Source organism: Equus asinus, chromosome 9 (assembly GCF_041296235.1).
Source record: "Equus asinus isolate D_3611 breed Donkey chromosome 9, EquAss-T2T_v2, whole genome shotgun sequence".
NCBI lineage: Eukaryota > Metazoa > Chordata > Mammalia > Perissodactyla > Equidae > Equus > Equus asinus.
In genome coordinates this window covers 30,187,962-30,208,455 of record NC_091798.1, presented here as the reverse complement: position 1 = coordinate 30,208,455, position 20,494 = coordinate 30,187,962, and the positions used below count along the sequence as shown (strand labels likewise).

The following is a 20,494-nucleotide window of genomic DNA, read 5'->3' as shown; positions in this document are numbered from 1 at the left end:
AGGAGTCTTACAGACTCACATTCGTAGAAGGTTGCAGGTCAAGGCTGACACTTGCATTGCACAGATGAGAACCTGGGGCCCAGAGATGGGCAGTGAGCCCCCCCAAGGTCTCTCAGGTAGCCAATAGCTGAGCGGAAGCTGGAACCCCTAAGTACAGGCTCTCTCCACTGTCCGGGTCTCCAGGCACCCGCAGCCTGACCACTCCTCAAAGGCTCGTCCTTCCTGGACGCGCTCACGGCCCAGAGGCCAGGAGGCCTCTCTCCTCACTGCACTGTGGGGGGAGCAGAGGAGGGACTTGAGATGCCCACAGGGTAGGCCTTTGCCAGGGGGAGGCACTGGATATCCTCTGAGGGTCCTTGGGTCTAATTCTGGGCATTCTGACTCCAGGATCCAGGAGCCTCTGAATGTCAGGGGCCTAAGATCCTGTGCCCTCCATCCAGAGCCTCCACAGACATGGCAGAGTGGCTCACTGGGCGTGTCCCGTGTAAATGCCCACAGCCCCTGCGTCTGCCCCAGCTGGGTCAAACAGTGTGACTTCCACAGCCAGCAGCCTGCAGTCAGCCCCTCCTCCCCTCTCCTCCTCTCTTCCCCTCTCCTCCTAGTGTCAGCCTCACTCCTGGCTGGAGCTGGGCCAGGCACAGTATGTGTGGGAGGGGACAGACCCACACAGCTCAGCTGTCAGCAGAAATCTGAGGAGCAGTGTGGGTCCAGGAGGTTCCAGGTGGGACACGAGGAGGGAACACAGAGCAGAGACTGCATCAGATTCGGACGTACAGTGACAGGATGGGACATAGGAGAGAGAGGTCACGACGGCACGGATGGGACACCAACAGGGAGCAGTGAGTGAGATTGAGGGGTGGGAGCGATCGGCCCCTCCTCAGAGAAGTTGGGGCCTAGGGGTGGCTGGGAGGGGTTCTTGGTAATAGAAGCACTTCTTGGTAATGGAAGCTTCTTGGTAATAGAAGGACTCAATTTCCCTGAATCACGAATGATGTTGATGCTGATGATGACCCTGCTCTGACCGTAATTCACAAGGGCTCTCAGGAAGGGCAGAGTCGCATCTCTTAGAACCACGTGTAGAAGCACGGTTCTAAGGTTAGAAGATGGTGGAAATGGAGTGTGGTCAAAATCAGCCTTGAAAAGCCCTTAAAAGCCCATAAAGTACAGTATCGTGTCACAGCTCTAACTGCGGCCGGCCAGTTTTTCCTCCAGCCTTGGAACCAATCACTGCTTCTTCAGCAAAGCCCCAAAACAAATTGGTGGTTTGTCTCTCAGGACCAGGTTGTAGGAAGAACACGAATTTCCCTGCTTTGACTGGAAGTGTGTTGGTTAAAGGAACACATGATGCGCCTCCATCAGGCCCCCTCTGGTGTGAGCCTCTCACCAGCCCCACAAACAACCATCATTGTCCCCTAGCACAGATGACAGAAATGGTGACCTAGGTCCCCAAGGGAGGGAACGGTGGGGCCCGGATGCAAACCCACGGCTTTGTGACTTGAGGTCCAGTTTACTCCTAGTAAAAACATTACAGGCCCCCCAGAGCAACATGGTGCAGGCTGGGTTCCACAGATCCTGGGCACGGCCCCCTGGGTTACTCTTGTCCTCCAGCCAGACTTCCTGCTTCTTCACCCCAAGGAAGTGAAGGAGGCTGAGCCCCAGAGAGTCAGTCTGGCCAGGAATAGCCTTTGAGCTTCTCTTCATCCACACCCAGGCCACCCTGGGACATCACTCAGGGTCTGTCCTGTGCTGCAGGAAGCAGCCACACTTTCTTCAGCTGCGCCCATGGGAAAGCCCTGCAGAGACCAGCCAGAGCCCACCGTGCCTTGAGATGTCCTTGCCCTCGGACAGCCTCTACCTCCTGGCCTGACCCGGAGAGGAGCCAGACTAGAACTTCGTCCCAAGACCCGGCCTGAGGGAGGCCCTGACCTCACACCCAGTGGCTCTTCGCCCTTTACCAGGACCACACTCGAAAGTCAAGCAGACTGGGGCAGCCCTCCCTCCGCCCCCTCCTCCCCCAGTGACCTGGGCCACAGCCCACCAGCGCTTGTGCCTCTGCCCCATCCCCCAAATATGATTTTCCCCAGGAACCCCGCACCCCCGGTGTCTACACCCTAGGGCCAGAGAAGGGCCCAGGTGCCCCAAAACAGGCCGCCCCACACTGCATATCCCCCCATTACCCTTTCAAACTGGGGAGGAGGAGGTTTGACTTATGGGCACCCCAAAACAGCAGGTGAGCCAAAACTCAATTCTAGATTCCATGACAGGATTTGGGACGGGCACGTGTTAACTTTATAAATCGGGTTGGCTTTAAACCTGTGGTTTCCAAATATCTTCTTGCTCAAACTTTGTTTTCAAGAGACATCTCACCCAAAAGTCCAGTATATGAAACAGAAAAGATAATAAGACTGACGAGCACCTCCTGAGCATGGCCCGCACGCCAGCACAGCGCTATGCGCTCAGCATACTTGGTCTCAGGTCACGCTCACAAACAGCCCTGGAAGGTGGGAACCTCTTTTGCTCCCATTGCTTGAAGGAGGAAACACAGGCTCGGGGCAGTCACATAGCCAGCCGAGGTCTCCAGCTGCTCAGCCCACCCCAGCTCGCGGAACCACTGCCGCGGCGGTTACATCGAGCTGCCCTGGTGGAAGTGGGCACAAGAAGCCCACAGCCTCCTCTGCTCATACTCCCCCTTTCTAATTGCACCCTATCTGCCACCACGGGTGCCTCCCCAGAACCTTTGGGGTCCAAGGAGTTCAGTTTGAAAACCGCTGACTTTGGCTGATAACCGAATAATTCTGTATTGCTCACGGACCCAAGATGAGGAGAGAAATGATTAGAGAGGGTTTGTTGCTTTTTTTTTTTTTTTCACTTGTCTGTTTTTAAAGCTGAAATCTTAGAAATCATGGAGTCCACACCCCTCCCGCCTCACCCATTGTACCTATGGGGAAACTCAAGCCCCCAGAGGGCTAAGAACAGAGAGGAGGCCCAACTCCTGGCCTCGGATAGCCAGCCCAGATTCCCACCCACGCAGACCCTGGCAGACCAAAGCCAGCGGCCTGAGACTGTAAATGCCACTACAAACGAAGCCATGAAGCCACCAGCCCACCTAGCTGGCTGTGTTTGGACAGCGTCCCATACCTTCCAGTGTGCTGGGCACAGCCCAGCCCTGGGGCCCTGAAAAAGGCAGGGTCTCAAGAGAGGAGAACCCACAAGGCGAGCCAGTGGCAGGGGAGAAGGGAGCTGCAGAGAGCGGGGGACCAGGCCCCAGAGAGCAGAGGGAGAAGAGAGAGGAGGGAAGGAGGGGTCAGGGGGGTGTGGAGGGAAGTAGCTCGGGCATCAGAGGTGGGGTCAGAGGGCAGGCCTGGGGAGGAGGGGATTCTTGGCACTGAACCAGCAGGCCTCGGTTTGGGGGCGGGGTACCTCTGGATCCCAAAGCCGAGAGGAATGGCTGTCCATCCTCCGCAGACTTTGTGGGTTGGACTGGGGTACACATTGGGTCAGGGGTCCACTCCAGCCAGGCCACACTCGGGAAGGAGGAGGTCACCCCTCACGATTATGTCTGTCCCTTCCTTGCATCCTCTCGCTCACAAGTCCTCCAGTCCCGGAGAACCACAGAAACCGCCTTCGGACCTGCCCCTTTCTTTGTGCCCACCCCAACCCCAGGCCACCTGCCTCTCCCACCTTCTTTCAAGCCTCCCCCTCCCCAACCTGCCCCCACCAATCCTGGTGAGTGGGTGGGCACCAAAGCCAGGTCTCTCTGTCTGGTGTTCGCCCGGCTGCACGGGTGACCACATCTGCCCAGAACACCACCAGCAAGGCCTGCATCGTGCCCCAGCCCTGAAAGCCGGGCCCTGCTGGCGGAAACACAGCCAGAGGCAGGCCCTGCTGGGCTCCCAGGGGGCTTACCTTCACACCATCGTTCTTCTTGTTTCCTCCACTCTTCCCTCCTGCGGAGGAGAGAAAGTAGAGGGTTACCAATACCAGGCAGGGCACCAGGGCCCACAGGGCGAGGAAGAGCAGCATCCACGGGCAGCCGAAGGGCACGGAGCCGGCTCAGCGATCGGGGGAGCCCTCCTCCTCCTGCTCCTCCTTCCTCCACAGCAAGCCGGTGCCCACTAGGTGGGCCTGGGCTCCCCCAGTTCTCAGCAATCTCAAATGTGACCCTCTGGCCCCATGGGTTGAGGGAGGTGCCCAACGCGTCCCAGACCCATGGGGTTGCTGTTTCAGCCTGGGGATTCCCTCTGGAACCCAGTCACCACCCGTGCTGGTGGTAGCCAACCCAGAGGCCCAGCTGCCTGGCCCGGGGCTGGACGCTCCCTCCTCACCCCAGCCCATTCTAATTTTAGCCCCACGCTGCTGCAGAGGTCATGTGTCAGCCCTGCCTACTCACTCTGGACAGCTGCGAGCTGCGTTTTGCCGGTGACAAGAAGCAGATGCCCCCCTCTGGGGCCCATCTTTGCCAGAACACCCATCCCCTGCAGAGGCCTCCCCACCCTCAAACTCTGGAGCCCCATGCTGGGGCTGGCTGTGTCCCTGGTGGCCAGGAAAAGCAGAGCAACAGCTCTCAGAGAGACCCCACTTCTGTCATTCCCTTTCCCTCCCTCCTCACCTCCTGGCCAGAGCCCTTAGAGAGGGCATCAGCCAGGAAATGGCATGAATACCCAGCCCTGCCCAGCCTGGCATCCAGCGGCTCCAGACCTCAAGCAAATGCCTTAAGTTAAATGAGACAGAGTCTCTATAAAGTGCTTAGCACCACACTTGCCCTCTACGACGTAGATGCTCAGGAAATGGTGGCCACTGTAAGTCCTTCTCCTGGTGGCCTGGAGAGGGTGAGTGGGGAGGAGGGGCAGTACAGGACATCGATGCCCCAGAGGCTCAGAGGGATGGGGCTTGTGGCTGCTTCAGCTTCCCGGTCACGCTCACATTTCCACCTATGACCCCATCCAGGCTTTCGTCCAGAGTTTTCTTCTTGCAAAGTGAGCGTGGGGGGTGGGTACCTCTGGATCCCAAAGCCCAGAGGAATGGCTGTCCATTCGCCAAGGGCTTTGTGGCTGGACTAGGGTGCACAGCAGGACAGGGGCATGCTTGCCCCTCGTGCCTCGAGGGGGCCCGTCTCAGCGCCAGCCCACTACAGCAGGACTGTGGGTCTCTTGAGGCCACATATTCTGATTTTCAGGAGAAGACAGAAATCTTGGCTTTTCTATGAAATCTCCTGGTTTTTAAGTGCTGGAAAGTCTTTCCAGAAATATTTTTTAAAATACCACTGGCTCCGCAAGTACATCGGGAGACGGGAACTGACCCCTGAGCACCATTTTATGAGCTCTGGGCTAGAGTTCTCTAGGGGTGCTTCAGTTGTTAAAAAAAGACTCTGACTGTCTGGGTGGCTCATCTTTCAGTTTGAAGAACTGCAGGATCCTTGTCTGGGGAGAGAGTGTGAAGGCAGTTCAAGGCCGTGGAGAATGCCCAAATCTGAAGTTCTAGGGTTTTCCCACCTCTGGGTCTCATTAGTCCAGCTGGTTAAACGGGCTGGTGGACCCTCTGAGAGAAGCCAGGGCTGTAGCTCCCCAGAGCCGACCCCTAGCTGTGGGGCCCGCCACGTGTCCACAGCAGCGCTCTCTGGCTGGCCCCAGCCCCGGTCAGGAGGCCCCTCAGGTGAGCTTTGCTGTATCTGCTGGGCTGCCTGTCAGCCACCCTGGGCGGCCCAGAGCCGAGCCTCTGGTGGGGCTGACCCCAGCATGCTCCACCCTGCCAAGGGGAGCTTCTCCCTGAGCTCTGACACCAATCCCTTCCCATCCTCTCTTCAGGACTACATGCTGCAAGTCGCCAGGCCCTCCTTGCCTTGACCAGCCTGGCTTTGGCCGAGGCCAACAGCTCCTGCCCTGGCCTCCCCGGTGACCCAGCTGGTTAAGGGCGCTTGCTCTGGGGTTGCTCAAACCCAGCTGAGAGCACAGGCTCCGCCGCCCTCCGGCAGTGCGGCCTGGGGCCAGTCAGTCCCTGCCCTGAGCTTCCGTTCCCTCATCCAGAAAATGGGCATGGCCAGAGCCCCCACCGCCTTGTCACGAAGGCCACCTGAGCAAAAGCACGGGAACCACTCAGCACAGGGCTCCAGTAACGATGGGAAACGGGCCTATTGCTACTCCCTGGGCCTGGCTCAGTCCCTCCGGACCTGTACCCCAAGCATTCGGGAGGCCTTCCCCTCCAGCCGGCCCAGCCGGAGAACCCCAGCAGGGCTGTGAAGTGGGGGAGACAGACCAAACCTCTAACCCTTCCTGGTGGGCCCTTGGCTTGCTGATCTTTCACCTTTTGCCACTTCTGGGTGCAGGTTTGTGTCAGGATAGCTAAGCCCCCAGTGACGGGATCTTCTGCGGCCCCCATTCTCCCCAGGCTCCTGGCCTGAGGGTACCCAGATATCTGACACAGCAATGTCCCCACCTCCTGCAGGATGCTTTTGGGACTTTGAGATCCCATCACCTACCAGAGAAGTTCCTGGTGGCCAGCATAGTGGTGAGGATGGCCCCCTGCAACAGAGAAGCGGAGGGAGGGTGGGGGAGAGGAGGCCGGAGGTGAGCGGGGAGAGGAGAGACAGAGAAATGGGAGGGGAGTGGGCAAGGAGAGGAAGGGGCTCCAGTCAGACACAAAGCCAAGGCCTTCTGTGCCCGCTCCTCCATTTGTCCCTCAACCCACAGCCCAGGGACCACCCCTGCCTCCCTGGAGAAGTGGGGATGAGATAGGGCTTAGCTGGCACAGCTCCAGGGACAGGGCCATCCTATGAACAGATATTAATAGGTTCCACTGGTCTGGCCCGAGCTGGTGGAAGGGCTTGGGGACACCTGTCAGCGGGGGCTCCTAAAGGCCAAGGAAGTTTCCTGCCTGGGCAAGGACAGTAGACCCTGCGCCCCCGCGGCCCCTCCCCCTCTCTGCCCTCTGCCCCAGGCCCCCAGCTCCAACACTAGCTCATCCCTCTGTGGTTCCTGGGCTCAGGATCCTGGAGGATTAACATGGAAAAACTCTCTTCTGTCAACAAGGGGCTAGGGGACATGCCCTTCTGGTGCTGAGGCTGTCTAATTTGGATGCTCTCTGAATCTGACGGTCCATTATTTTTTAGAATCCCTGATTCCAACATTTTGAGACTTCCTCCATGACAGCTCCCACTGAGGGGTAGAGTTGGGACTCAGTTCTCTTGGCAACAGGCTGGCCACCGTCCCCTTGGCCCATGTCTCCATCCTGAGCCACCACGCCAGGCCCAGAAGCAGTGGATGAGGAGTTACTGAACGAGCCAGGGCCTCAGCATCCGTCACTCAGCATGCTGATGGCTTCTCTGTTCTGACCGGCTGGAGCTGCTTGGCTGCTCTTCCTACCTGCTCACGGGGTCCCTGGCAAGGCCTAGGTCAGGAGCTGTTAGGGCCCCGAGAACACATAAGACCTGCTGAGAGGCCAGCAGCTCAGGGCCCACCTGGGTCCCACTGTGGCTTCCTCAGGGCCGTGACCCCATCCGGGTCTCTTGGTCATTCCTCTCCAGGGCTCAGCAGCTGGGGCCTCCACCCCACCATGGTGTCCTGCCCAGTCACACGTCACCCCCTGAACCCTCTGCCCAGCCACACTGAAACACTTGCAGTCCCCTGCAAGGTCAGGCTCACACTTGCAGACTTCTGCACAGGCTTTTCTCCATCTGGAACATCTGCCCGCTGACCCTACACTGCAAATACCCGCTTCTCCTTCAGGGTTTTGGCTTAAATGCCATTTGCCCACGAAGGCTTCCGAGATCCCTCCCTGGTCCTTCCAGACCTGGTTCACAGCCCTGCCATGTGCTCCCACAGCCTCTGGGCGTGCGGTCACAAACACTCACCACTGCCCCGTAATGTCCTGGTTATTGTCTGTCCTTTCCACTGCTCGCTGCCCAGCCCAGACAGTAGGGGGGCAACAAACGCTTGTTGACTCAGTGAAGGAAAGAGCCAGTAAGCAGGGCTCTTGGCCGCTGTGGAGACCCAGGCCAAGCTACTCCCACGTCCTGGGGGCGTGGAAGGCAAGGACCTGTTACCTTCAGTTTTCTCCTGGCGTTGAACTTCTTCAGGCAGTCCACGGTCTCCTGTCTGTGCATGCAGGAGGCCACGGTGGACCGGTGCTGGAGGAAGAGGGGGAGCAGCCAGTGAGCCGAAGGCAGGCCTACCCAAGGACCCCTCAGCAGGGCGTCTCGTGAATGTGATTGGCATCTTGGGGGGAACAATTCCCCCTCATTGTTCCAGGGGATGTCGTCAACATTGCAGGTGATTAGCATTCCTGGCACCAGACATTCAATGCCAGTAGCACCCCTAGTCATGATGCTGACCCAGAACACCTCCCATTTCCACTTTCCCCTCAGAGCAACAGCAGGGTCAATATCTCTCGGATTAAGCCCCCTCGGCCCCATACTGGAGCTAGGGTCAGGAACAGGATTCCGTGCCGGCCTTAACCCTTAGGTCTGGAGGGCTCTGGGAAGAGCCTGGCTGAGGCCAGCTCACCGAGATCCATGGGTGCTTGAGCGCCTCGGCGGCCGTGATACGTTTGGACGGGTTGATAGTCAGCATCTTATTGATCAGATCCTTGGCTTCTGGAGTGACGGTATCCCATTCTGGTGATGGGAACTGGAAGGGGCAGAGGGGCCAGGTTTGCCCAGCCTACGCCAGGCCACCCCTGCGATCCCCCAGCCCCTGACTGGCAGGGGAGCAGGCAGGGGTCCTACTGCCCATCCACTCGGGCATCCACAACCAGGAGGAGTTGGGGCAGGTCCCCTGATCCCAGGACAAACCAGAACACCAGCTGGAGGGAAAGGAGGCCTCCCTCTGCTATTCTGAAGCTGTGTCCTATCTGGAGGGCAGAGGGACCAGTGGGTACAGCCCAGACTTCAGAATCAGAAGGCTGAGTTCGAGTCCTGGCTCTGCCTCCTGAGCCATGTGACCTTGGGCAAGCCACGTGACCCCTCGAGCTGTCCCTAGCGAAGAGGATTAAATGTGATATTAACCACGTGGCACACAGCTTGACAGTGTATAGAAAAGCAGTATAGCTTGGCAGTTAGAAGCAGGGACAGTGGAACCAGACTGCCTGGGTTCAAATCCTAGCTCCACCATTTCTCAGCTGTGTGATCCTGGCAGTCATGCAACCTCTCTGTGCCTCAGCTTCCCTGTCTGTAAATCAGGGATAACAACAGTACCTGCGTCATAGATTGGTGTGAGGATTAACTGTAATAATACATAGAAAGCATTTAGAAGAGTGCTATATAAGTGTTAGCTATTATTATTACTTGTAGATATTAAATATATCTGTGTAAATATAGAAGGGGAAGAAAGACAGAGAGAGAACCTGGCTCCTGGAGCCTGTGCCCCCAGCTCTCCCCCACTTTGGTGCCGCTTCTGCCCTCTGGGGCCCCACGGGCTCAATCCCATCACTAAGAGGCCCCAGCCATTAGGCATGGCCAGCTCCTCGCCTGGCCCCAGTCAGTCCTCAAGCTCCCCCGTCAATCACCCCACAACTAGAGAGTGGCAGGGAGGCCTAAGTGGGCTGGGGGGGCAGGCGGGAAGCATCACCGGGTCTCTGACCTCACTGGGCATTGGCTTTCACGGGAAGGGGCCTGGGGATGACAGGGAGGTTGGAGACAGGAGAGACACTCACATCATAGGCTCCGGCTTTGATCTGTTGGTACAGACGGTGCTGGTCTTCATCCCAGAACGGGGGGTACCCAACCAGCAAGATGTACAGGATGACCCCTGGGGAGAGGACCAGGACATGCTTTAGCCTGCTGCGAGGAGGAGCGATGGGGGGGAGTGATGGGAAAGGAGAGAGAGGACACCAGAGCTGCAGGCGGCCGGGGGGATGAAGGGGCCTTGGGATGGACTCACCACAGGCCCACAGATCCACTGGCTTCCCGTAAGGGTCCTTCCGCAGCACTTCTGGGGAGAGGTATCCAGGTGTCCCTGCGAACCCTGATCCCCAGACACACAGACAGGCAGACACACACACAGAGGGTGGTAAGTAACCTGGAGCAAGAACCTGCTGGAAGAGGGATATGGGTTGCCCTGGAGATGGGGAAACGCCCCGTCGCCCAGAGCGGGCCTGGTAAGCCAGTAACAGCGCTAGACCAGGGTGGACAAGCACCTAGTACACCTGTCACCACCCCCACTCCAGAACCATCAGCAGAAGCCACTGATCAGTCCCAGAGCTCTTCCCACCGAGTCCCAGCTCAGCATCACAAACTCTTAGCACAACCCTCCCAGCAGCCACTACCAAGCAATTGCTGGTGGACTCGATGAAATGTCCTCGCCGTGTCATTCCAGGCTGAGCTGAACCCTTGCCCACTCCACGCTCCTTGTAGGAGCTGGTCCTGGGGTGGCAGCTCTGTCCCTGACTCTGGCTTCGCCCTAAGTCCCTTGGGGAGGCCTCTTTTCCGTCTAGGCCTCAGTTTCCTCATCTATCAAGGGTAAGGATTCCTATCTTACATACCTCCCAGTGTTGTTGTGAGAATCAACTGAAACAACAGATACTCAAAGTGCTTGAACAGGTAATCGTAAGAATAGTTCCTATGTACAGAGTGTGAGTGCTAAGCAGGGCTGCGCACTTTCTATGCCCGACCTCATTTAATCCTCACGCAGCCCTGAAGAGCGTTCTTTCATTGTCTCCTTTTTTCCGAGGAGGAAATGAAGGCTCAGAGAGGCGAAATGCCTTTCCCAAAGTCACACAGCTCGTAAGCAGCAGAGTCGGGATGTGAACCCAGAGCTCTGGTTCTTAACCACTGATCAGTAGTGTCCACTAGAGTGTCCCCACGTGGTGGAAAGGAGTCAATGATGCCAAAATCTCAGCGCACACTGGGTCATCTGAGCTTCGGTCCTGGCTCTTCCCCTTTTAATATCCCCAGACCTTTTCCAAGTTTTTTGGCCTCTGTTCCTCGTCTGTAAAATCAGGGTAATAATCTCCTTTGCCCAGGCTGTTAGGGGAACCCAAGGGAGCCCCTGGCCCACAGCGAGGGCATTTGTGCCTGTGAAGAAGCTGTGGGCTGTTTGAATGATAACCATGTCCCTGTGCCTGGCCCCTGGGAGATAGGATGGGCAATACCCACGGACCCAGAGGCTGGGTGGGGTGGGACTTCTGTTCCCTGAGCCCTGGCTGGTGCGACAGCTGTCTCCAGCCAGCCCCACCTTGGGCAGAGGGTCCCTAGAGACTGACATTTCCACACCAGACCGGCCCCCCATCCCCTGCCACCGGTGCCCCACTCACCGAACCACGCCTGCTGCTCCCCCTCCACCTCAATGGCCAGGCCAAAGTCCGCCAGCTTCACTGCGGCGCCCTTGAGCTTGGAGGCCAGCAACAGATTCTCCGGCTTCCCGGGACCAGAGAGAAGAGGGAAGAGGGGCGGGAGAGGGCCAGAGGACAGTGAGCGGGTTCAGAGCCTCACGTCCAGTGGCCGGGGCTTCCAGGAGGAACAGCCACACCATCCAGAGGCGCCCTCCCCCACCTGCAGTCCCAACCACAGGACCCTGAGCCTCAGGCCCAAGAGAGGGGACCACCCCACTGCAAGTCCTCCGCCTTCTGCAACAGGAAGAGCTTTCCTCCACCAGCCATCCCCTCCTTCCCCTCCCCTCAGGTCTGGGCTGGGGTTGAGGTGAGGGCAGGGGGTGCGGGGACAGCCACCACCACAATAAGGAAAGAGAAACAACATTTACTGTGGACCTACTATGTGCCAGCCACTTGGCTAAGAGGTTTGCATACATCATCTCATCAGCCCTTTGGGGCAGGCACTATTATCCCCATTCTCCACAGTGGCCTTCTTACAGCCCCTGAAACAGTCATCCTTGTTCCCACCTCAGGGCCTTTGCACTTCCCATTCCCCCTGCCTGACTTGCTCTCCCTCTGAACTTCACAGGGCTGGCCCCTTCTCTTCATCTGGCTCTCACCTTCATGTCACCGCCTCCAAGAAGCCCTCTATGACTACTCTTTCTAAAGGAGGGGCCCCCAGGTATCCTCTGTCTTAGCTCTTTGTTACCTTCATAGATCTCATCACAATTTGTGATGTTTTTCCCCACTTGTCTGTGTGCTTGGTCATTATCTGTCACCTCTGCAAAATGTGAGTTTCTTATCTGTCCTGTCCACCACTGTATCACCAGCACCTAACACAGTGGGCAGCACGTAGCAAGCACTTAATAGGCATTTGTTATATGTGTAAAGATGAGGAAACTGAGGCTCAGAGAGGTTAAGTGATTAGACCAAGATCACACAGCTGATAAGTGATAGAGCCAGAATCGAGGCAAAGTCTGGCTCCAGAACAGTGGTCTCAAGCACTCTAAGCTGAGAGATGGGGGGCCTCATACATGCCACGTGACCTCTGGTGCATCAAGGCTGCTGTCTTCTGCTGGGTCCAGAGGAGAGGAAATCCCCCTCCTTGAGTGTGGACTCTCCAGCTAGATAGTGCAAGCTACTTCTGTGCTGTGGAACTTGGGCAAATTATTTCCCTTCCCTGAGCTTTAGTTTCCTCTCAGAAAAATGGGGATAATGCCTACCTCATGGGGTGGCATCCGGGTTAACTGGGATAACCCACGTAAAGCACTTTGTGGTGGCCTACGGCAAGCGCTTGAGATGCATCCGTACTCATATTTTCTGCTCAGTGGTGGGGCTCCCAGTCTCTGGAGACAGCTGGTTTCCTCTGACCCCCTCCCTCACCGGGACTTTCAAGGGGTCCCGCATCTGACCTTTCACTGCCCAAAGCTAGGCAGGACGCAAACAAATATAGCTCTGTCTGCCCCTCGTGAAGGCCTCTTTTGTCCTCTGGGGACTGTGTTCCCAGCATGTCCCGGGTCTCGGTCGCCGTCCTGCCCTGATTTGATGAATGTGCCACTAATGAATCTATCTGAAGTGGCCTGAATTGGTGCTGCCTCTCCTCCTTCCCCCTCCCGTGCAGCAGCCGCAGCTATAATGGGACAGGCCCTCAGGGAGAGCCGCCCTGCGGTCTGGCCAGAGACACTCTTCCAGCACACGCTTGCCTGGGGGTCTGGACTGACCCACTGGGGGCTCACCTGGGCTCAGGTGAGGAGCCACAGATGGCTCTGACAGTCAGAGGTGGGGAGGGGTTCTGGTCAGCGCATTGCACCCCAGAAAGGGACCTGGAAAATGAGGATGCCCAGGGGGGTGCCCAGGGTGAGGAGGGCCTGGACATGCCGTCCTGGGTGGGGATGGAGAACAGCCTGCAGAAGACTCAGGGGCTACGACAAGAGGCCTCAGGGCTGCTCTGAGGTGGATACTTGATCTGCGTGGCCCCAAAGGGTAGAACTGGGGTTCACAGGCAAAATCCCACAGCAGGACAGATGGAAGAAGCATTTGCCAGTGGTGCAAGGGGCCACCTCATCAGAAGTGAGTTCACAGTCACCGAAGGCCAAAAAGAAGAGGTTTGATGGACACCCAATAGGGTCACCTAGAAGGGGCTACTGTAGAAGCAGGAGCTGGACTGAGTGGCTTTTTAGCCCTAGGACACCCAGGGCATGGGATGTGGGGTCAGAAGTTCATGGCTCCAGTCTGAGCTCAAGCATAGCTGAACTGCATACTCTCAGGCAAATCCCTTGGACTCTTTAGGCCTTAGTTTCCTGCTCTGCAAAGTGGGGACGATGTTATGAGCTACCAGCGGCTGATGCCACGAGGCCCAGCAGAGGAGAGCTGAGAAGTCTGTGCTGACTGGGCAAAGCCATGCGGCTGGTGCCAGCCCCAGCCTGCCCATCTCCTTAGTCCTGACCATCTCCTTCTCCAGGGAGAGGAGGAAGGACTCCAAGGGCCTCAAGCCCTGTCTTTCCCCTCCTCCACCTGCCAGAGACCTGGAAACAAGAGTAACATCGCATCTGTGTACCAGGCACTGGTGTCTCCTCTGACATCCTCACCAACCCTGTGCCGACGTTGCTATGGCAACCCTCACTGTAAAGAAGCTGAGGCCGTGCCGCTAGAAAGCGGCCTAGCAGGGATCTGGACCATACCATAGCCAATCCTGGCAGTCTAACTGCGTCTCACCTGGCCAGGCACAAAGCATGTGCGGCTGGGAGTCGGGAGACCTGCATCCTGAGCCCAGATGCTCGACCTCCCTGAGCCCAGTTTCCACATTGGAACAGTGGGGGAAATAGTCCCCATCTAGCCCAACTCAGGGAAATTGAAGGGATTCTGGGAATACTGCAGGCAGAGGGAAGGGCAGGGGCAGAGGGGCCAGCTCCCTGGTGAGCCGCACCCTCAGGCGAGTTGCTCACCTTCAGGTCCCGGTGCACCACCCCCATCTGGTGGCAATGCAACACGGCCTCCAGGATCTGCTGGATACAGTGACTGGGGAGAAAAAGGAAGGGGTCATCGTGTGAGGGGGGCCCCCCCCCGGGAAGCCAGGCGAGATGCCCTGTCCTGGGATGCCACTGCCAGGTCACACCCGGCACTCACCTGGCATCCGCCTCGCTGTAATACTCCCGGGCCACAATGTCCTCAAACAGCTCCCCGCCAGTGACCCTGGGGAGACAGGCATGGAGTCACCCTCTCACAGAGGCCCCAGGCAGCTAAGGGCGAGGCCCAGGGACCTCAGAACCTCAGCCCCCAAACGAGGGACCCCAGGGGTCATGGGGGTGCCCCCTGCTACAACCCCTTCCTGGCTTCCAGCCCACCCTTCACTGACTTTCGTCCCCTCCATCCCGGCCCTTGTCCCCACCAGGCCCAGGCTGAAGTTGGGACTGGAGGTGGGATACCAGGAACCCATCACTAGGATTCAGTAGGCTCCTGGAGCCCAAGGGCTGGGCTGTTCTGTTTTTCAGCAGACTTTATCTTTAGAGTAGCTTTAGGGTCACAGCGAAATTGAGCAGAAGGTACAGAGACTTCCCATAGATCCCCTCGCTCTTCCATTATCAACATCCTAAGAGCCCAGAGGAGACCAGTATCCTTGCTGAGCTTCTCTGCCCACTGAGGCCTATCATTCCATTATTGTTCCTCATTCAATCGACCGGCTTTAAAAAACTTTAAAACTCTTCCAAAAGGAAACTTTATACCCCTGCTAGAAATGGAACACGAGCATCACTGGCCACAAATAGAAACAAAACTAAATATATGACGGCGAAAGTTAAAAGTGTGTGTTGGTGTTTCAGGAAAACAGATGTGTGCTGCTCGGGTGGCAGGCTGACTGTGATTTGGGAAACTGTATCAAAAGAGGGGATTCAGCCCAGCCTGGGGGCAGCTGGGACCCCTCAGGCCAAGAGATCCAGAGAGGGCACCTGTGCTCAGGCTGCCCAGATACCCACAGGACATCCCGGGTCGGGGTGGGGGGGGGGGTGGGTGCCAAACTCACAGGTCGAAGATCAGGTAATGGTGGCCCTCCTCAGAGATGCTGTCGTGGAGCCGGACTGTGGGAAGGACCAGGCAGCCAGTTATGCCGGGCACACTGCTCCCCACCCCCACCCACCCTCCCAGCCCTCAGACAGCCAACACTGCAATTTCTCAGACAGTCACTGAGCACAAGCTAGGTACCAGGTGCTTTGACAAACGCAGGTGAACAGGGCTCACTGACCTTAAGCATCGCCAAAAGAGGCCTGGGCTTAAATACTACGGACCCCTGTTTTGGTCAAAGTTTGGCTCTCTCTCCTTTCCAACTCTCAGTTTCCTTGCTAGGCAGTCACGGAACGAGCCTGTGGCTCAAATCTCTGCCACTCGTTAGCTGTGTGACTTTGGGCAAGCTGCTATGCCTTTCTGAGCCTCTCTTTCCTTGCTTGCACAATGAGACTAAGACTCCTGGACTTGAAGGCTTGTTGTGAGAATTCCATGAGGCACACAGTGGGTGCTCACTCGATGCTGGCCCTGAGCTAACATCCCTGCTCTGCTTCTAGGTCTGAGGAGATAATAGAGCCCGTGAAGGCGGCAGTGACAGCGGTCCCTGAGTTCTGACGTGCTGAGAAACTGTCCTCTCTTCATACCTCATTTACCAAGAACAGAGGCAAGGCTCCCAGGAGCCCAGAGCTCCCCCAAATCGCCCCTGAGCTGCTGAAAGGAAGGGCCTGAGGCCTGGGGCTGACTCTGGGGGCCCGCACGCTGCCAGCCAAGGGCAAGTTCTCCGAGGACAGGCTCACGTCCTCCTCTGCGCCACAAACTAAAAATGTCCACAGAGCGGGTTCTGGCCCAGAGAATTGTGACACATCGCACAATGGAAAATTACACAGCTGTTAAAATAATGCTGCCATTATGTATCCTCTGGTTTGCAACCCTCTCTCAATTACGTTGTTTGCTGAAGAAGCAAGTGCAAAACAGTGTACATGGTGCTTTTGAAAAAGGATGTATTTAAGCCTGTATGTGTCCTAAGTCTTTCTGGAAGGATACAGAGATGTGGGCATTGGGGGTGCCTTAGGGGAGGGGAATTGAGGGAGCAGCGGTCACGAATCTGTAAGACTTAGTTTTCACTGTCAACTCTAGTGACACCTGAATTGTTGCCATTTACATGTATTTCCGACTCAGCACTGGGTCCCTTAAATCGCTCATGGCTCTCCAGTCTGCACACAAAGTTTGGAGAACAGGCATAGAATAGAATACCCCAGAATCGGCGCCTACTGGGGAGGGGAGATGGGGGCCAGAGATGGAGGAGGAAAGGCACACAAATTTAAATAAAAATTTTTCAAAATTCTTAAATGATTGATACTTATAAATAATGAGTGACAGATCTTTTAAATATATTTTAAAGTAAAACTGAAAAGCAGGTCACCTAAGAGTATATATAATATAATCCTGCTTTAATTTTTTACCATCATTTTCTTATAAAAAATTTCAAAGATAATCAAGTGAACACTCATGCATGCACCACCTGGATTCTATCATTAATGTTTCCTTATACTTGCTTTATTACATTTCTATCCATTCTTCCATCCATTAATCTATTTTAATTTTTTAATGCATTTCAAAGCAAACGCAGGCCTAATTTTTTTAATGTATATGTGTATGGAGCTGGGCATCCTGTGTTTTTTTGTGTGTAGAATCTGGCAGCTTTCCACTGGTGCCCTGCCCAGCCCCCCTTTAGTAAGATGGTGCAGCCATCGTATGGCTGCTGGGAGGTTGGCTGCTAACAGCTCACAGTTGCCCCCCTTTTCTGGAGAGTTGCCCACTGCTGATGGAGCCACCTTGCCTATGAGGTTACCTGCAGGCTTCAGCCAATAACTGAATGTATGGGAGGCAGGGTTGGTGCAAACGTCCAGTCTCTTTGCCTTAAGGAGGAACAAATCCAAGACAGGATTTATGCTCCAGAGGCGCCCCCCCTGCACCCTCCACCTGGGATCCAATCAAAGTTAGACTTGACTTGATGCCACATCCCTGCTCAGGTCCTTCCCCTTCTCCATACTGATTCACCCCATCACTTACAGGTCTCCGCTGGGAGCATACCCTCAATAAACCACAAGCACCTGAACCCCTGCCTCAAGCTCTGCTTCTAGGAAACCTGGCCTGAGATAACATGGACAGGTGTACTTGAGTAGGTACACACATCAAATATCATGTGACAGCTTATATCATACAGTCTTAGCTCTAGATGCTGAGGTTATGGGAGATACTTTAAAAATTATTTGTCTTCTCATTTATCTACAATAAGCTTGCATGATTAGTGTATCAAGATCAAGTTTTGAAAAAGGGCGTTTCCGCTCCCTGCCTTCCTCCAAGTGTACGCTTGGGGAGTGGCCTCCTTCCTGGCTATTCTTCTCTAGGTGAGTTTTTAACTCCCCTTTCCTGAGTGTGAGAAGCTCTAAGAAGCTAAGCGGTGGCCAGAAGCATTACAGGAAGGGCTTTTAGGACCAGTCAACAGCCATTCAGGAGGAGCTCCAAGCAGGCTGGGGACCCTTAGAGAAGGTCCTAGGGCTCGGGGAAATGGACGGAATTGGCGTGTGTGTGTGTGTGTGTTGGGGGGGGGGTGTCTCAGAGCTGACCCTAGCTCAGATGGTGCCTTTGTGCTGACTGTAAAAGGCTGCCCCTCTGAGCAGCCAGGTGAGGGGGACACGGGCTGGACCAGCCCCCTCCCACGGGAGGTACTGGAGTCGGCTTCTGCCCCTGAGAGGTGGCTGAATCACAGCCCGGAGCCCAAGAGGAAAGGCAGGATTCAAGGGCCACAGCTACCCACTGGTCCCACCTCCCCAGGGAGAGACTGGTGAGTCTGTGCTCATGGAGTGATGCTGTGACTTTTTGACTTTTTAAAATATTGTCATAGAACAAACAAGTCTGTAACCTAGTCTTCATTCATGCAGCTGAACGCATGAATTTCTGACATTCCTGTCATATTCCTAATGGTTATTTTTTTCTTGGAAGCTGAAGGGTAGTACTTGTTCCCCTCTGCATGTGTGCCCCTGACAACACACTCCTGACGTCCACTTGGGAAGCTAAACAGAATGACTGAGAACGTGGGCTCTGGAGTTGGGCTTGCTGGCTTCACCTCCCAGCTCCACTTCTTACAAGCTGTGTAACTTTGGGCAAACTATTTACCCTCTCTGAGCCTCCATTCCCAGCAGCAGTGCTAATACTACTGGACTGCTGTGGGGGATTAATGAGACGATGCTCGTAAAGCACTCAACACAGTGCCTGGCATTAGGAAGAACTCAATAAATGAAGACATTGTCATCATCATGGACCAGCCTCACTTCCCTTCTCCACCCCAAATCATATGCTAAACTCTCAGGTTGTCTGCTGCATACATCCTGGGGTGGCCTTCAGGGGTCGCCCCATAAGCAGGTGGTAATGGTACAGAGAGCAGGGTACTGTCCTCCCCCAAGCAGGATCTTGGAGGTAAGCGCTCTGCACATGGCACAGTTGGACCCACCTGTGCTGAGCCAGGGACCTCCCTGACCTGGTCCCCTTGGGGCTGGGCAGCAGCCACACATAGGCAGCAGCCAGGAAGTAACCTTGGCTGGATTCACCAAGCAGGCTGAATAGGACTCAGTCTAGTTTCTCCAGGCACAGACTCGCCTCTCAGCTTCTGCATCCACATCTGTACCTGTCTGTACATCTTTGGGCCGATTACAATCTACTTTGAAGTGAGAAGCTTGAAGGATTAGGAAGGGGCAGGCTCCCACGACACTTCCATCCTTGACAACAGCGCCAGGTTCTTCTGAGGGTCTGCCTGTTCTGGATCTCAGCTCTGCTCTCCGCTTCCTTGGGTATCAGCCACCCACGCCCCAGCCCCCATCCGTCACCCTCATTTCGTCCGTACATCCTCAGGGCCCTGGCACATGGTGGGGCTTCAGATGCACTTGACATCAGGTAAATGGAGGAATGAAGGCATAAATGATTCAACATTGATGATGATGACGAAGATGACAGCTGTCATTTCTGAGATTCTACCATGGGTCAGTCTTGTGCTAAGCGCTTTACTTGGAATATCTTAATTAACCCTTCCAACAGTTCTAGAAGGTGGGTGCCATGATCATCCCCATTTTACAGAGGGGGCTACCAAGGCTCAGAGAGGTCCATAGCCAGCCAAGCGCAAACACCTAGTCTACGGCAGAGCTGGGATTTCAACCCAGGTGTGTCTGACTGCAAACTCCATTCTCTGAGCCACGATGTTCTATATAGCACCCCAAACTGCTGGCCAAAACTCTCGATGGCTCAGAGGAATGAGAATTGTGTGGAGTTTCAGAAAGGATGTTATTCAGAAAGGATTGTATGGAGTTTCAGAAAGTCTTCAGGCAAGGTTGTTCTGCGGGAAGATGTAGACTGGGGAAAAGGAGGGCAGCTTAACGACAATAAAGCACTTCCCTCGGGACTGTCACTGTGCTATGCTTTATTTATTCATTACAGTCCTATTATGAGGTAGGTATCATTTCCGTTTTCCAGAGGAGAAATCTGAGCTTCAGCCTGGTTAAGTGACATGTCCAGGGCCACATAGCAATTAAGCAGCAAACCCAGGATTTGAGCTGCAGCCTATTAGCTCCAGAGCCTGTAACTTACTGCTCCCCATTATAGCTAGGAATGGGAGGGAGAAGCGGGCACAGAGGGGAGGAGGCAGCCTTGACCTGAGACAGCTGCAATTGTGTAGCAACACACAAACGCACACACTCCCTGTTTCCTTCCTCCAGAGCTGACAGCCTTTCTAAGAACCATGGGGCTCTACAGTCACCGATCACTCACAGCCTTCTCCATCGTACAGCTGGGGAGTTGGAGGCCTGGAGGGGGCAGGAACAGCCCAAGGCCACACTGTCGAGGACCAGGGTCCAATCAGGGTTGTTCCCCACCAGCCCCCTTGCTGTCCCTTCTCTGATTCTGGCCCTGGAGCCTTGGGCTGCTGTTTGTGCAGCTCTGTTCCCTTCCCAGGCACAGGGAAGGGGAGGTGCCTTCTGGGTATAAATAGCAGATGGAGATGCTTCTCTCTAGCAGGAGAGTTAACCCTTGGGGCCCTGGGCACAGAGAGATGCTTCTCTCCCCAGGGAGAAGGCGCAGTGGCGGTCAGAGTTGGAATATTCCTTCGAGACCACCTAGACCTTGCTCCTCAAAGTGTGGTCTGTGA

The 20,494-nt window shown here is 55.6% G+C and overlaps 1 protein-coding gene across 3 annotated transcripts in view; it reads right to left on the bottom strand.

Moving 5' to 3' along the window:
• Positions 1–20,494, bottom strand: part of CAMK2A (calcium/calmodulin dependent protein kinase II alpha) — a 60,098-nt gene that overhangs the window by 16,948 nt on the left and 22,656 nt on the right. For all 3 annotated transcript variants that reach the window (XM_014852628.3, XM_014852627.3, XM_070517195.1), the window contains exons 4-13: positions 15,320–15,374; positions 14,428–14,493; positions 14,247–14,319; positions 11,245–11,347; positions 9,873–9,956; positions 9,646–9,740; positions 8,499–8,621; positions 8,039–8,122; positions 6,476–6,518; positions 3,907–3,947 (exon numbers count right to left, since the gene is read on the bottom strand). In XM_014852628.3, coding sequence (XP_014708114.1) covers positions 3,907–3,947; positions 6,476–6,518; positions 8,039–8,122; positions 8,499–8,621; positions 9,646–9,740; positions 9,873–9,956; positions 11,245–11,347; positions 14,247–14,319; positions 14,428–14,493; positions 15,320–15,374 — 767 coding nt within the window. The remainder of the gene's footprint in view (positions 1–3,906; positions 3,948–6,475; positions 6,519–8,038; positions 8,123–8,498; positions 8,622–9,645; positions 9,741–9,872; positions 9,957–11,244; positions 11,348–14,246; positions 14,320–14,427; positions 14,494–15,319; positions 15,375–20,494) is intronic.